At 39.8% G+C, this 16,599-nt stretch overlaps 1 protein-coding gene across 11 annotated transcripts in view; it reads left to right on the top strand.

Moving 5' to 3' along the window:
• Positions 1–370: 370 nt before the first annotated feature.
• The window catches only part of ROBO2 (roundabout guidance receptor 2), a 475,778-nt gene continuing 459,549 nt past the window's right edge, over positions 371–16,599 (top strand). For 3 of the 11 annotated variants that reach the window (XM_055802484.1, XM_055802478.1, XM_055802476.1), the window contains exon 1: positions 378–1,207. In XM_055802484.1, the coding sequence (XP_055658459.1) occupies positions 1,153–1,207 (55 nt within the window). In that variant the 5' untranslated portion in view covers positions 378–1,152. Of the gene's footprint in view, positions 1,208–16,599 lie in introns of all 11 variants that reach the window. The other 8 variants (XM_055802483.1, XM_055802482.1, XM_027788799.2 and 5 more) reach the window with 5 other exon arrangements.

Below are 16,599 nucleotides of genomic sequence, written 5' to 3'. Positions count from 1 at the left end.
CAGTTCCACGAAATCACTTACCGAAAAATTAGCCGCCCGTGAAACGGGAAGCGGTGTGGAGCAGTCACGCACATCCTACCTATAGCCAACTGTAGCGGGGAGGCGGGGGCCCCGCCCGCAACAAGCCCCGTTCGCAGCCCCGCGGCGGCCTTATATCGCCGTCCCCATCTCCCTACCCCGGGCGGAGAGGGACGCGTGGGTGTGGAGCGCAGTGGTTTAGTCCACACCCCGCAGCCTCCCTTCCCCAGGCAGCCGCGGGAGCCGCGCTCATTCTCCTCCCTCTCCTTCTCCCTGCCAGCCGGTGTGTCCGCGGCGGCGGGAGGCGGAGGCGGCGGGAGGGGAGAGGAGGCGAGCGGAGCGGAGCGGCGCGGCGCGGGGCGGCGGACGCCGGGGCCGCCCGGGAGAGGGGCGGCGGCGGGAGGTCCCCGCACCCCCTGTCGCACGCAGCCCGCCGCTCCCGCCCGCCGCGGCTCCGCGCCGGAGTTACTGCCCGCCGGCAGCGCCGCCCGGGTTTCCGTCGGGAGGGCGGTGCAGGGGACAGGGTTTTATTCCGAGGGGATGCCGAGAGAGCTGCTGCCCTCCTGTAGCACGTTGCCTGGGCGTTCCTATTATGGAAGTTAAGTGAGAAACTCTGCAGCTTGAACTGATTTGGTAGAGAACGAAGGGGGTAGGGGGAGGGCGAGAGGAAAGCCAGATAGCCAAACCAACCCAATGATTTGCCTGCAAAGTGCCGGGAAGTTTGTGGAGCACTTTCTAGGACTCGCGTCCTTTCTCAGAGTCTCTCCTTGTCTTCCGAAGAAAGAGTTTGGGTTGGATTGCCATGGATCCTAAAGAGAGTCTTAGGCACACTTGAATAATTCCTCTGCTTGGGCTGGATTGGTGGGAATTTAGAAAGGAGCGTGTGTGCAACACAGAAGCCTCCGGAGCTCGCTCGCTGCTCTAATCTGTATGGATCTAAAAGTGTCACATTCAAGACCTTTCCATCTGCAGCTTTTGATTTCAAGATTTCCTCTTCCACTTTAAGTAGCTGTTAGGAAACTGAAAACTTTTGGACCTACCTCTTACTGGCTTTGGATACTTTTTTTTTTTTTTTTTTTGGATCTCTGTGGAATTGGGCTCGCAAGTGATCGGGATTGCATTTAATATGTCAAAATGGGTCTGCTGACGCCACTCCTGCTCTTTGGATTTTCATTTTTTCAAGTCTATGGTAAGTTCGCTTATTTTAGATATGCCATTTCTGTGCAGAAATCCCCTTCATCTGAATCTGGTTTGGGACAGCACATGGACGGCATTATAAGCTTTAACGTTACAGAGCCTTAAGTTTTTCTGGTATATAAATGGTATTTGGGGGGCGGGGGTTGGGGGGAAGTATATATGTTTCCAATAAGCAGTCCTTCCCGTCTGCTAATTTAAGGAAAAGCAGCTTATGAATGGAAGAACGCTAGCGAGGAAAGAGTAAAAATTACCGTGCTAAATTTTTTATTGGGGGGGGGGGGGGGGGAAGGAGGAAGGCAAGGCAGAAAGCTGTTGTAGCTGATAGTACTTTGCCTCCTTCTATTGTTAAAACTTTCCACCGGGAGAGGCAGCTGATGAAATAAATCGGTTCGCTCTGCTGGGCTCCAGGTGAGGCGAGCTGGCGAATTTCCAGAGTCCCCGGACGCCTCCCTTGGCGCTGGCGGGCGGGGGGTGCGCGGCTCCAGCCCCCCCTCACCTCCGCCCCCGCCGCGGGGCCAGGCAGGTGCTGGCGGCGGGGGCTTGCTGGCACCCCCACCCCCTCATTACGGGCTTTTCGAGGGAGTGTTGTCACGAAGCTAAGCAACGTTTGGGGGAAAGGGCGGATTTCCCCCCGCGCCCCGCGTCTCCCCCGGGTCTGCTTCCCCCTCTGGGTCTGCTCCACAGCACTTCTTGCTGTTTTCAAGTTTAAGTAATGTTAAGTAATGGATGGGGAACTATAAATTAGCATCTCGGGGAAGTACGCTTTAGCAGGGCGAGAACTTCAGTGCAAGGGTAAATTGTCTTTCAAAGTAGGGGCTGGCGCTGTGCTGCAGTACAGACGCTAGATGCCTTACAGTACTTCAAGCATACAGCTAGGAAGCGGGCATCCGTGAAGCACACAGTCCTGCACAAGTGTGTGCTGGGACCAGATGCGCGGCAGTCCTCCTAGTACTGGGTATTTGGATCTCTAAACAGTCTTTTAGACTTGAGGTGAATTTAATATCTGGGACCCTGGCTGGTTTTGCTTGTCTGTTACAGCAAACTTTGCTCCAGGAAGATGCTTACTGCATTTACTGTTAGTTCTGAAGCAAGGACTCCAGGTTTATTGTTTGCAGTCACAGGCTGCTTTGAGCATTTCTTCCCCCTCCTCTCATCAGCCCCCACCCCCTAGCAAGAAAGGAAGCGAAAAAGATGAGAAGAGGGAGACATTCAAGCACAGTTTTGCATCGGTTGCATAATATCCTATGCAGTTTAATATTCTGTCTGATCTACCGATAAGAAAATTTCTGCATGATACATGTACATGATGAACAGTAAGAAGCTGAAATTGTGAAAAGATTTAATAGAACATTGGTGTCTATTGTCAGCGTGGTCATAGTTTTGCAGGGATTTTGTTTTCTGTTTGCTTTATTTTTTCCTACAGTAACACATTCTGATCCTTAACTTTCAGACCACCAGTACTGGAGATACCTTTGTATACAAACTGAAAACATCAGGCTGTAGAAATGTAATTATTAGTAAGTGTTTAAAATCGTATGTAGCTAGAAGGAATACAATTAAAGTGCTCAGTGGAAGTGACAGAGTGAATCAGAGGAGCTTGGTGTTACAGAATGTAATTAACGTACCAGGCTGTTTGAGATATATGAAACAAATGCAATTAACCAGCTTGCTGGTACGACAGAGGCAAGACATAATTTATTCTAGTTTTGTCACGAGGAGCACAAGTAGAACCTTTGTTCTGGTTTAGCTTTATAAGATGGGGGTAGGGGGTGCAGGTGAAGCATGTAGCTAATTTAGAGCTGGACCATTAGAAAAAAAATCCAAGAAACTGCCCAGAATAGATGTGATCCTCCCCTTTTGTGGGAAGATATTGCAGACTGTCAAGCTTGCCTACATTAACAACTCTCTTAAATAAATAAATAAAAGGCCTTGTGGATAGCACATCATGACGAAGTAGAGATAAGCTGTTATTGTCAAAATGACTAACAAGTAGCTTTGAAGAAATATTGGCATGCAAGCTTGGCACGGGGTACTTAAGTCTCTTTAGAAGCACAGCAATTATGATTACACCTTGAGGTGACACATACCACCAGTTGCTTTGAAAATATATATATCAACATTTGCACTATTTGTAATGCTTTAAGAAAAAAGGCAAAACTCAATAGACTACTTGTTTAATAGGTCCTTGATTTGTTTTCTTTATGAGTTACCTCTTAGTGTGTTTCTGTTCTTGAGGGGGGTTTTTTTGTTGGGTTTGGGGTGGGATTTTTTTGTTCTCGTGGCATCAGGTCCAGAGAGAGGCATTGCAACATTTGAGACATATTAGCTGTCCTTTTCCTTGTGACATTATTTTTGTTTAGTGATTTGAAAGTGGTATTACACAGTGCATAATGGTGTAGATCAAAATGATAAATTTTTCATCTAAAGTTATTTTCTCTAGTCATACTTTTATGACACCTGAGAATTGCAAAACAATTAAAATGGCAGGAAGCATGTGATACATACATATGAATATTTTATTTTTATTTTTTTATTATTGTGCTTATGATTTTCCTGTAGCTCTGTCCATATTCTTACAGTCTGTTCAGGGAACAACTGCAATACTCTTTTTCTTTAGCTATCAGTTTTGGTTACTGTTCTTGAAAAAATGAACAATCAAAAAAAAAATCAAACACCTTCCCCCTATACTCTGACAACAAAACACTACACTAGGCAGAGTCTGTACCATTAAATAAAACAGTAGCTATTGGAATTAAAACAGCTGATTATGTGTGTTGGGTTTTTTTATAGTGTTCAATTGATTTTTCTTTCATTGTTATGTGCTTTTTGTTATCTTTTTTCCAATCATTACTAAAGCTTGAAAGAACAGATACTAACAGAAAAGTTCACAGATGGTGTGGACACAGGTATGTGGATATTACCACAGATGCTAATTTTAGTGGGCCAACTCTGCCCTGGTAGAACTTGTGCTTTCAATGATAATGACAACCTTTTATGTCAGGGCTGGCTTTTAGCCATTGTCCCTTGAAAACTGCAGGTTTGATGCTCTTGAGGGTGTGATGGCATTAAAGATATATGAGAACAATTCTGTAAAAGCAGCATTTTATCTCCATATATTTCAAAGGCACTTATTTTCTTAATGAAATGCATGTATCTGAAATAGTGGGTGGCTCAAGTGTTCTTTGTTTCTTTTCCTTATTTTTTTTTAATTCATTTTATTTCTTCACACCAGTGAGCTACACGTCTGTGGCCTTGTGCAGGTCTCTGTTGCCTATCGGAGAACATGGCTTACATATAAAGCTAGAGTATATTCTTCCAGTGCGTATTTAAGCTGACAGGGTCTTGATCTCTCATGTGAGTTTTGCTGTTGATGGATAACCTTTGCTTCTGTGGAATGTGTGCATTTTAATGCATTAAGAGTAAGATCCTGAAGTGGAGAGTTTGCAGTTTTGTTTCCTTTAGCTTGTTCTTCCACAGGACCCAATTCTGCAGAGCATTTAAGTGCATGCTTCCATCTCTTATCCAGAATCTCACTGAAGTTAAGAATTTAAACATGTGTTCCAAGTTAATCGTATGCTTTAAAACTTTGCTGAGTAGGGATGAATTTATGCCCACAATGAGATGTTTTGCTGAACGAGTCTTAATATTTTGCTTTATTTCCTGTTTGGTAAGTTGTTTTGCACATAAATATATGTTGTTGCGATATGATAGGCAATGAGGAAATTCTGTTGTTCCACTTCCAGGGATGGATATGTTTGAAAAGAATACTTTGTTTTGTGCCTTTGCTTATTTGTTATGCTGCAAAAGGTCTGATACCCCACAATTTGTTCAGGAAAGTTAGGATAGGCTTTTTTAATCTTTTCTGTGAGTTACGCTTACTGTAACAGTCCTTCCATTAGGAACTTTCTGAAATTATGAGATTGATGTTGCTCAAGGAAAATAAATATAAGCAATGCGGGCTAAAGATACGTAGCCTTAAAGGTAGACAAAAGGATTTAAGTGCATCATCAAGGAGATGCGCCAAAAAATTCAGTGAGAGGAAATGGAGGCTTTGGCTAGTCTGTCCAGTCAGCTCAGTTTCCAGGATTTGCTTTTGTATAGCAATGTAGGCTCATAGCACTAAATTCAATACATGCTCTGTCCGCTGCTGAACCATTTAGTGGAAATTACTGAAGAGTATGCAATGGCTTTTTAGCCATTTGCTACCCTTGAATCGCTATTCAAATATTGATCCCGGCTAAATAGATTGCTAACAGGTTCTGTACATTCTGTTTCAGCCACCGAAGAGGAACACTGCTGTCAGGTTTTATCTGTTATCTCAGCTGGCATGGCAGAGGTTGCTCTTCCTGTGGCTGCCATCTGGCTCACAACCTCTCATACCAACCTTGTGGAGGATACTTAGTAATCAGATTGCTGCTGTTTCTTGCCAAGAGGCTAGGTTACGGGTGCTCTTTTCTACATTTCTATAGAAATCTCTTTGTGTGCAGAAGAAAGCAAGTATCCACTCTTGCCAAATAAATGTGATGGGTTTTTTTGGTTCTGACTGAACAGACAATTTTTACATGTAACTACTGAATTGTTACAGAAAACTTATGGTTATCCAAGCTTTCTCACACTGATATTTTTATAGTACGCATGCCCTGTAAATTCTAAAAAATACCTTTAAAATTTGGTATATGTAAGGGTACAGAATCTGTTCTTAAATCACTATTTCAGAGAGAAACTTGAGGATACCTTTTATGCAGAAGTAGTCATGTGGACAGGTAGTTATGAGATCTTTGAATGAAAAATAATTGAACCAAAATAAAGATTTCTGGATGTAGATTATACTTTCACTATCTTTAATGTCACACCTAGCTTGTACTATACAATGCAAACTGTGGACTCTCTGCCCTTGAAGTGGTGTGTCCAGAAATAAGATTGTCAGTGTTGTTCACACCTCAAACCCTCTCCTTAACAAAGTAACTGTTAATCACCTGTGTTTAATAGTGTATTTTTTTGCTATTTTGGATAATTAAACAAGGCCCCATTAATTTAGGAACTGCATCTGCGCCACTGAAATCTGTAACAATTTTACTACTGAGTCCTTTGTGCAAAAGACCTTGAAACCAGGTGATGGCATCTTGACTTACTGTAAGGCTTGCATCTTAATTCATGTAATGTAATCCTCTTACAAAATGAAGTTGGCTTGTTGCTACATTTTTCCATAGAGAGAGCTTCCAAGTACTAGAGGGTACAAGTGCATGCTGATGCTTCATTTCTGCTCACTCCTTACTCATCCCTACTGTGCTCTCTTTACTAGTGCAGAGTATCCTTTTGTAATCAGAAAACTACTTGTGCTGCATTGTGGATGCAATGATATACATTCTTACTACTTTTTTTTCAAGCCAAAAGTTCATGAAGTAAGAAATAGCTTTTTAATTCCATCTCTGCAGCTTCTCTTGGCATTGCTGCCATGGAAGAGATCCAAGATGTGCTCTTAATTTTATTAAAATAATAACCTTCATCAATAAATACATGAGCAACAGTAGACAGACTAACCAGTAGTAGCCATGTAATAACCTGCTGATACCTATATTGAGCCGCTGTGCTCTAGTGGCCAAGCCTAATTGAGATTCATCTTCATATTACAGACAAATGCGATGTGAAGATATTAATTTCAACAACGTTCTGGCAGAAGTAGCATGCATTGAACTTGCAGTATTTACCACTGTCCCCCAGCTACTATTTTTTTTGGCTAAGCGAATTGTTAGTAAACTCACTAAATAATGATTATTATCTGCAGATCTCTGAGGTAACACATCCATTTAACTGAGCTTTGAGCTTTCTGGATATGTTCTAGACAGATTTGCAAACATCCTTTCCTGTGTGTAATTTCTCTTTGAGCTTAGCTGCACTGTAAAACCATGTCAGTAGAAACCACACAACTTCACTTGGCTTAATTATAAAATTCCTTATTTGTCTTGATACTAGGAAACAATGCATCTTTGGCTTGCTGATAACTGAAGGCTACTGATCTTCTAGTGATTCCAGTGTGTATTTTGGAACCCATTGAGACTGTGCGTGCCCAGGTTCTATTGTGAACTTTTTACGCTGTTTGTCCTGCTTGTGGAGATACTTATTCAGCTCTACCTACCTATGTGAATAATAACTGGAAGAACATAAAGCGTTTTCAAATGCATTCCTCGTAATTTTCAGGTGCTCATATCATAAGACACCATTCTAAGTTTGATTTGGAGCAACTTTAACTTTATGTGGTATCTGCTTGCAGAACTACCCTTTCTTGTCAGCGAGTCTTCATTGTACTCCTTCAGTTCCAGCAGAATTCATCAGTCTGACTACAGTGTTGGACAGTGGCCTGCCATTGTATGATTTCATGCTTTGTTGTAATTTACTTTTATTTTCTCTCATCACGTTTTCTTAGATTAATTGGGAGAACAGTTTATTTGGTCTGATATATGGAAATGAATTGGTAGGATGAATAGGGATGCCAGGAGTTAAAGTGTGATCTTACTCATTACCATTTACCTAGATAATTATGCCACAATGTCCGTTGCAGCATATGGTCTTTTAGGTTGTATTTATGCATTGCCTACATAGTGTTGTATGCCAAAGAGAGAAGAGTGTATCTTTAATATGTTTGTCATAAATGCAGATTGGACAAAAATGTAAAGAAGAAATGGCCAGTAGCAAGCTGTAAAACACAGTAAACCGTAGTTCACTTCTATTAATCACTTGCCATTGATTGCAAGGAAACTGAGTGGAAAAAATTTAACCTTTTAAAACCAAAATGTCAGGTAACTAAAACCAGTCAGCTTGGTTTTTATCCATAGTGAATGATGGAGGAACTGTTCATGCCAGGGTACCAGGGGTACTTTTTTACTGCTGTGAAAATGTCAAGGGTTAAGAATCTGTTATGAGAAGTATTTTAATACTGCATGAGCCCTATAATTGTGGGTTCTGAAGCTGTCATTCTGTGCAGTTTTCAAAGTCCACATGTCCTGCAGCTGAGATGACTTCATCCTGACAAAAGGAGTGGTCAATTTTAACAGTTTGTTTTGTAGCCTAAAGAGAACTCTGTAACTAAAGGATGGATGATATTTCTTTTGTGTCAATATTATAAAAAATTCAAATGGCATAGCAATGCTGTTGGACTAAGAGCTAGTTGGGAAAAGCCTGGTTTTTTTCACCTGGATTTCTTTTCCCTAGTAAACTTGATGTTCTCTTTGGGATTGTCACACCATATTGAAAGCTGCAGATAAATGGGCTGTGGGCTCATCCTTCTCACTTTTCAGAGATGAAAACTTTTGCTCAATGCATTATGTGACCTTCGAGACCTGGAAATGCTTATTGGTCCTGCATGTATAGTACCACTATCCTGCTCTGACAGTTTTCTGGAGAGAGAAATGACATTGTAAGCTGGGACGAGGAGTGGGATAGTAGCCTGATTCCAGGTCTATGGCTTGATGGATTAAAGGACCTACCCCATTTTGAAGCAGAAAATGAGGGGAGAGAGACTAGCAGAGGAGCTGGGCTACAGAGCATGTGGCTGGGTTAGGCAGCACAGGGAGTGAAAAGGGGAGCAAAACACTACTGTCAAGCTTGACATGACAGTGCTGATGCCTAATAACTTCGGGGTTGTTTTATACACCATATATTTAAGCTTTTTATCATTGCTATGTCATTTGTGCATCACTTATCTATGAAGTGAATAAGCCTTTCTGTTAAATTGTTTGAGTTCAGATTTGTTTGGAGTGGCTGCAAGAAAATGCTGTTGTAATTTGATGCAGTGAACTAAGGTCTTTGCTGACTTTAACTTGATGCACTGCAGAAGTGCTGTGATAGATTGGCTGAGGTGGTTTTGTTTTTGTGTGTATATATTTTTATGATCTGTAAGGGAAATTCAGTGGCCTAACTAAAATAGTTGGTTTACGTCAAGGCAACAGCTATTAAACAAAGGACTTCCAGTGGAAAAAATTAACTATCAGAAATACCGCAGGCTGCATTTTACCCTTGATCTATTACATCTGTTCTGTTACCAAACTGGATTTTAAAATATGCTTTGATTTTAAGCCAATCAATGTGATGTATCTATTCAGATGTATGTCTGAATTATAAACTTCTGGGGTTTGTGGGGTTTTTTTGCTTTTGCATGCATTTGATTTGTTGTCTTAAACTGTGCAATGTGGTGTCTACCTAATGAGACCAGACAGTTTGTTCTGTAAGATTAAGTCCTGTGGGGTAAAATCCCAGCATTTGGGATAGAGGGATCCTGTGATAAAATTGTTTCTTAGTACTGTTGTCTTTAAACCTCTAAAAATAGTTCTCTGTGTGTCTAAATCTAGATAAAAAAAAAAAAAAAAGGTTTTATCTATGTGGATATCTAATTATATCTATACGCACTTCAAAGAAAATAACTTCAGAAAAAGTGAGGAATAGAATTTCTGTCCCTGAAGGCAAAACTGTAAACAGTAGTAGGAACTGTTAGAACACAGAAATAAAAGAAAATTAAATGTTTGACAAGTAGACAAACAGATATTTAATTAAATATGAATCAATGTAAAACAAAACTGTTTATTATTATTTACTGAATCCTTTTTGAGAACTGCTCAATTTAGGATGAAATGCAAAAGAACATATGTCTGGCTTTGTATGACCCCAAATTTCTCTGTTCTGCCTTTCAGCAGACAACATGCCTTTTTTCCCTAAGTGATTTTTGGTTGCTAGGAGAAGTGCAGTAGTCTGCCCTGCTCTCAACCAGCCGTGAAACCAAGAGCGTATTGAGGTAAAGAGAGGGGCAAAGCACGGTATAGGCCATGATTCACAAGTTGTCTCTAATACGTCCACTTTGTTCCCCTTTTTTCTTTGAAAACTTTTGTTTTTACTAATGGTGTTTCTTCTCAGCTGGTCTCTCAAAGCCATTCAGAGTGGAAAAAAAATAATTGTGCTGTTAAGAGTCTACTCAGAGGAACAAAAAAAGGAGAGGGAGACTTTAAGGCATTCGTGGGGCCACAGTGGTAGCAATGTGCAACTCGATGAATAGTTCTAGTCAGCTGCTGTTAAACTGGGTGATTGATACCTTCTGTTTTCTGCTAGGCTAGAAAGTACATGGAAAGTCTTCATAGTGGTCCTGCCAGTTTTAATGGAAGATATTGAAGTTGTTTACAAACTATCTTCAGACTTCAGTATATGCAGAATTCAAATAGTTATGTGCACACATTTGTTAAAACTGGAAAGAGTTGTTAATAATCATGGTACTTTTGCACTAGTTTGTGAAACACTTCATTCACTACCTAAATCATGCTTTTTGAATTAACTGTATACTGTGGCAGGGATGACTTGACCGTCACCTCCTATAAAGATCTAAAAGTGTGCTTGAACAAATGTAATTGGCTACTTTTAAACCTTCGCAGTTAAAACGGTTTTATGTAGTTAGGTATTATACATGTTTAAGTGATTAGACAGTATTGTCTATATTAGTAGACTATCAAAATCGTAAGAGTTATGGCAGATTTCACTTGAAATTGATTGCAGGATGAATGTATAGACAATATATTTTTTTCCTTATGTGCTTAATGAAACCTGGGCTTAAGAGCAGTCTTAAAATATGGTTACATCTCCCAAGAAAAATTGCTGAAGGGATCATGTGTATGAGTCCTATGAATGAGGACATAGCACATGTGACTGAAGAGAACTGCGATCTTTGCTGCAGAAGCAGATGACTGCCTGCGAACAGAACAGGGCTCTGTATCATTCCTTAACAGGAATAAGTGGTGAATGGTTAAGGGTCTCATTACCCATTTAGAATATCTTGTTGACTCAATTTAGCGACATGCAGATAATGGAGAAATTCAATGATGATGTACTTGGAGAAACAGTGCAACAACTTGTACCAATTTGTTATTCCCATTTGAACTAAATAGGTTTCACCCATATTTCTGAGGGTATTGGGTGACCTGGCGGTACTGGATTCAGTCCCAGTGTAATTTAATGGAATTTGTATCTGTTTAGGTCAGAGCTGAATTTGCCCCCGGGGAAAGATCAAGATGGAATTGCTGTAAGCTAAATTATAGGGAGCTGGCTCTATCTTACAGCCTGCTGATGGGGGTGGGAGTGTGTGTGTGGGTCTTTTGTGTGTGGCGCTTTTTTTTTTTTTTCTTCCCGATCCACACAGAATTCTTGAGTAATTTAAATACTATCTGAAGCACAAGCAAGTTTTCAGTTACTTCCACAGAAGTTGCAACTGCTGAGACCAAGGATTTTCCCTCATATATTACAGCAGATGTTTCCTCATTCGTTCTCCAGAGTTAGCCTAGAAGTGCTGTTGTCCTTCTTAAGGCTGAGAACTGCATGGGAAAACAGACAAGTTTTTGTCACTGCATGTGGATATTGGTTAGCAAAATCAGAAAAACAATATCTTAATATGAAAGATGTGCCCAGTACTACTCAGGAACTCCGTGGTAGAAGGGAGGATGAGATCTGGTCTCTAAGACCACAGCAGATGGTAGGAGAGGTGTGCTAGTGTTAATGGTGAAGGAAGGGCTACCTTGAACTGATTTTGCTGCTGCATCTCTTTACCTGGCATTTAAAGCAAAGTGACTTTTGATATCCAGGAGTGAGATAGGTAGAATTGTGGATTGTGAATCTGGAAAAACAGTTTTCCTTCCTGTTACTTGATAGACCCACCACACAGCATTATGAAAGAGAAAAGAGGTAGAGGGTGATTCAGCACTGCCAGATTTGGGACAGGAGCTAGCGGGGAGCAGATACTGATGCAGTGAAACACTGAGCTATGCCTGTCCGTCCTCATCTTTTCCCTCTGTCCTCAGCTATGTGTTTTTGGGAGTCTAAATAGGCTAAGGAAGGAGTCGGGAAAGAAGTGGTAGCTCTGGACCTGAACCTGTGTGAAATTGGAGGAAACATATTGTTGCATGGTGACATTCAGCTGTCCTTCCTGTTCTTGCATTTCCCCCTTCATTCAACTACACATGCAAAATGAAGCATCATGTCTTCAGAAAACTCATCTGTCCCTCGGAACCTGATTCATTTGTAGAATAGACTTCTTTAGGATTAAGTAGTATGTTAAGTAAGGACAATAAGTAATAAGTACAATATTGAGGTGGAGCGGTAAGGAATGAAGGCAGGTATATGTACACTTTTCCGGTCATGTGATACAGAACAAATCTATCACCGTTTCTTATTCTTTTTTTCTCCCCTCCTGTTAAATCTGTTTCCTGGATTTTTGCTAGAATGAAAGATATGTGTAGCTTGCTTGGCAAGTTTCAAATACGAAATCTCACTGTTGATGCTTTGCATTTGTAATTCTAGAATGTTTTCCTCTGCATAGGCCAGAAAATGAGAAATGCCTTGGCTTACCACACAGAAATCACTGGAGTTGAAGCTTCTATATTTATTCTAGGACATGGAGAAAAATATGCTCTGGTGTTTACAGGTTTTCATTCCCTGTGCTGTTTGTCTGATACTTCTGTCCATGTTTCATTCGTGTAGTTTGCCTCCTTATATTTCATAGTTGAAGACTTTCGTCTTGTTTTCTTGTCAATTGATTTAGTTTCCTTTCCAGCTTTTTCCTGTTATTCTCATTCTTCTCTGTTTGGTTTAGCTTGCTCTTTTCTAACCATGTTGCTTGAATGTGAAGAATGAAAGGACTGAAATAATAGGAAAAGTTGGTGGGGAAGGCAGTGTTGGTGATGGAGGAATGATCATATGAAATTTGGTTCCTTGGCAGGATTACTTGGTGAATTCTGTGTGCATAGTTAATGTTCTGTGGGGGCAGAAGATTCTGTCCGCCATAACAAATTTGAGTAAATTAAAAAAAAAAAAGTTTACAGGTATAAGCCAAATTTTGTGTGAAGTTGGAAAGAGGTACCTTTCTGAACACTTAACTGTGTCTCAAGACTACCTTTCAGTTTTAAAAGCACATAAGTCTTCAGTCTGTTATGGAGAATCTTCTCCTTCAGTCTAGAAAGAGCATAACTGTTTATAACTGATTTGTTAGGTTTCCTATTCTAAAAAAATCATTGAACTTTATCAGTTTATAAACTATAGGTGGGCAATTGACTTTTAATATCTAAGCTGATTTTTTTTTTTTAGTGTTCTACAAAGTTGTAAACAGTTAACATTAAAAGGCAAAAGATACTATATAGGCATAAACTGAAAGTAACATTATTCAAGGAAATTCTTGTGCTGATATTACTGTTTAAATAATTGATATTACTTAAGGACTTAATTTGTTATGTGTATTTAATTTATACATGTTATATGTATACAATATTATACATAATATGGTATACCCTATACAATATATTTTGTAAGAGAACTCTTTCTAGCTAAGCTGGCTGAAAAACTTTCTGGTGGAAGTTTAAGTTATTTTTGGTTTGGTTTTTTTCTAATTCACAGTTGATCTTTGTAGTATTGAAAAAGAAATGTTATATTTTTGTAGTGGGTATGACTTGTAATTTATATTATAAATGCTGATTCAGCAGAAGATGCTGGGAATTTTTTCATCAGTATCAATGGGGCCACAGTTGTGGTTTTGGAGTATTTGCAAAATGGGAGGCTAATGCAGAGATTTGGGATTTTAGGTAGGTAGGAAAGGTAAAGTAAAAAAAAAAAATTAAAGGTAGGAGGAAAAAATGTGGTTTTTTTCCCTCCCAATTACACAAAACTTAGAGATTGACTTAAAGCTGTAATCAAGAGGTTAACAGATGCAAGAAGCTTCACCTGTTCTCAGTTTGACAACTAGTGGGAAGCCATGATAATGAGGCACAACACATCCAGTAGTAAGCAGTATCGTCAGCAGCTTGAGAAAGAAGTCTGTAACACCATGAGAACTACGTTATTTCATCTTTAATTGAATGCTGACTGTTGACTTAGGGGTGCACCTTTGGCTGTATCAGCCCTGAGAACTAGAACTTTCACTATTAGGGAAGCCACAAATCTATTTTAAACCAATTTGTAATAAATTTGCAAAGTAGAAAAGCAGATACATTATTTGGCAACAAATTTCTTCCATACCTCTTAGCATTTGTGCCCAGGTGTCTAACTGAGCTGGTTGATATTTCCAGAGCAGTGATGAGGATGAAATAAATTCTGGCACTCTTTGGATGAAGAATGATACAAGAGTTTTGAGTCATTTGAAGGGGATGGAGAATAACTGTATGCAAGGCTTGGTCGCTGCTATCTGCAGTGGTACTTTTGGCATCTTTTGAGATGGTGTCAGCATGTACTTTAAAGGCCTAAATCTGCATTTTGCCATATATGTTATCATCAAAGTCTAGGCCAGGTTTTGTTAAAGGCTACATCATGTTAATCCCATGGTATTCCTGTTGATGCAGTATGCAGATATGTTTGTCCTATGGGAAATCACCAAGTAAGCTTCCTGAAAATGGGGCAGTGCCTCTTGGGCTTGTCTTCTATTTGTAGTGAAGGAATAATTTCTGGCCATCCGAGATGTTTTGCTATCATGCCCGGGTAAGCATATAGAGGGAAAAGGGTGGAGTATTGAGAAGCAAAGTTGGAGCCATGGCTTAGTATGCTTCTTGTGTATTAGTTGCACTGTGAAACATTTGCTACTGCAGAAACTGTAGATGGGGAATATTTTGGCAACAACTAGAATAAAGCATGTTGGTTTTTCCAGGTGTCCAGAATACTCTTATGCCAATTCAGGATTTGGGGTGTTGCGGGGAAGAATGCTAAGGTCATTTTTAGGGGAAGATGGATTCCTGAGAGTTTGAAACTTCTGAAGACAGATATCCATGCAGTCATAGATGCAAAAGATATATATTTCCCCCAGTGCCTCTGGAAATTAATTTCCTAGTGCTCCAGAATTTTGTTTAACACTTTGAGGAGACAGGCAGCATTCTCACATCTAGTAAGTGTGATATATTAAGCTGGGGAGAGAAAATGTAGAGTAGGTTAGTTTTAATATGGACTTGGCTGGAGGCATGCTACCTAATGAATCACTAATACCACATCCTGCAGTGTTATGAATGCTAGTGGTCTCCTGTCCAAATATGATTCTTGTCCAGCTTCCTTCACTTATGAGCCTCACTGGGTCATAATTCTTACACCTACTTTAGAAAGAAGATTGGTTTCGAGTTGGACTAGCCAAGATGGAGCATTTTGAACAAGTTTCTTTGGAATAGAGACTTCAGTGGAGAAATTGAAATATAGAATAGTACTATGCAAGGGTGAAAATGTTCAGCCTGTACACTGAGTGCCTGGTGAAGAAATAGACGCCTTAATATTCTGTGCTGAATGTTCAGAAGGCTTTTCAGATTGTAGTTTGCTTGCATATATTAAAGCTTTTTTATAACTTGGTATGAATTGGTTGCATATGCATGTGATACAAATAAAACCGAACTGGATGTTGTAAGCCAAAGAAATCTATCAGCCAATGATTCTATTGCATATGTTCTTGGTACAACTGTCTTGGAGAGCTATAAATAGATATTACTTTTTGCTTGCATTTACTTTTGCTTTAAATGGCAAATAAAACTATTGTTAACAGACCTTAAAATCACTTGGAGGATATTTACTTAGATTATTCTGAGGAAAAGAACGAACGTCCTTGTTAAAATAATTGTTAATAGTGTCTGAATGTTGGAACAAATAGATAACATTTAGTCATTTGTACTGACAATTTTTTCTGTCATGTCTTTAAGAAAGAAATTATGTAGGGGGTTTATAAGCACTTCTCCTTTACTGTGAGTAACCTTTTTATGGAAAAAAGATGGATCCAAGAGGGGGAAAGAGGAAAAAGAGCAAAAACAAACCCCAAACCCCAGAATAGCAGTTTTGGTAAGTATTGATTGAACTAAACCAACCTGAAGAAGTAAAAGAAACAAAGTAGAAAAATAAATCCCCGTCACACAGATATATCATTACCTTCTGTTGCTCCTTTCTAAATATGTCAAAATCAGCAAAAATATTGCTGTAGTTTCAGTAACATCTTCTTTAAAAGTAGGTCTTGCTGGCTTTGTTTTTCTTTTCCAGTAATGGAAGAGCTTTTGCTTTGTAAGGATTTTTGCAGGCTTTGCTCACTGCCAGTAAATATGGCAAAAATAGGATACGAGATCAGTTCATGGAATATATACCTAACGTAATGTAAATATCACTGGCTCCTGTTCCCCTTCCTCCTCATGGGGGAAAATCAATACATATGCTTCAGAATACTTCCTTTGACAAAATGAGATAGACAATGATGATAGATCTGGCTAACTGTCTGGCAGCATGCCTGTTTCTTTGATAAACTAAATATTTGGAACTTTTAGAGAAATATTGTTAAAACATAATATTCCTGCCATCTGGCACTTCTTGCTCACTTCAGTGGGATGCTTTGGAGGTAAGTGAGAAGAGCTTCTT

Source organism: Falco peregrinus, chromosome 4 (genome assembly GCF_023634155.1).
Source record: "Falco peregrinus isolate bFalPer1 chromosome 4, bFalPer1.pri, whole genome shotgun sequence".
In the NCBI taxonomy this organism is placed as follows: Eukaryota; Metazoa; Chordata; class Aves; order Falconiformes; family Falconidae; genus Falco; species Falco peregrinus.
The sequence above is the reverse complement of the archived record's forward strand: the minus strand, read 5'-3'. Positions and strand labels throughout refer to the sequence as shown.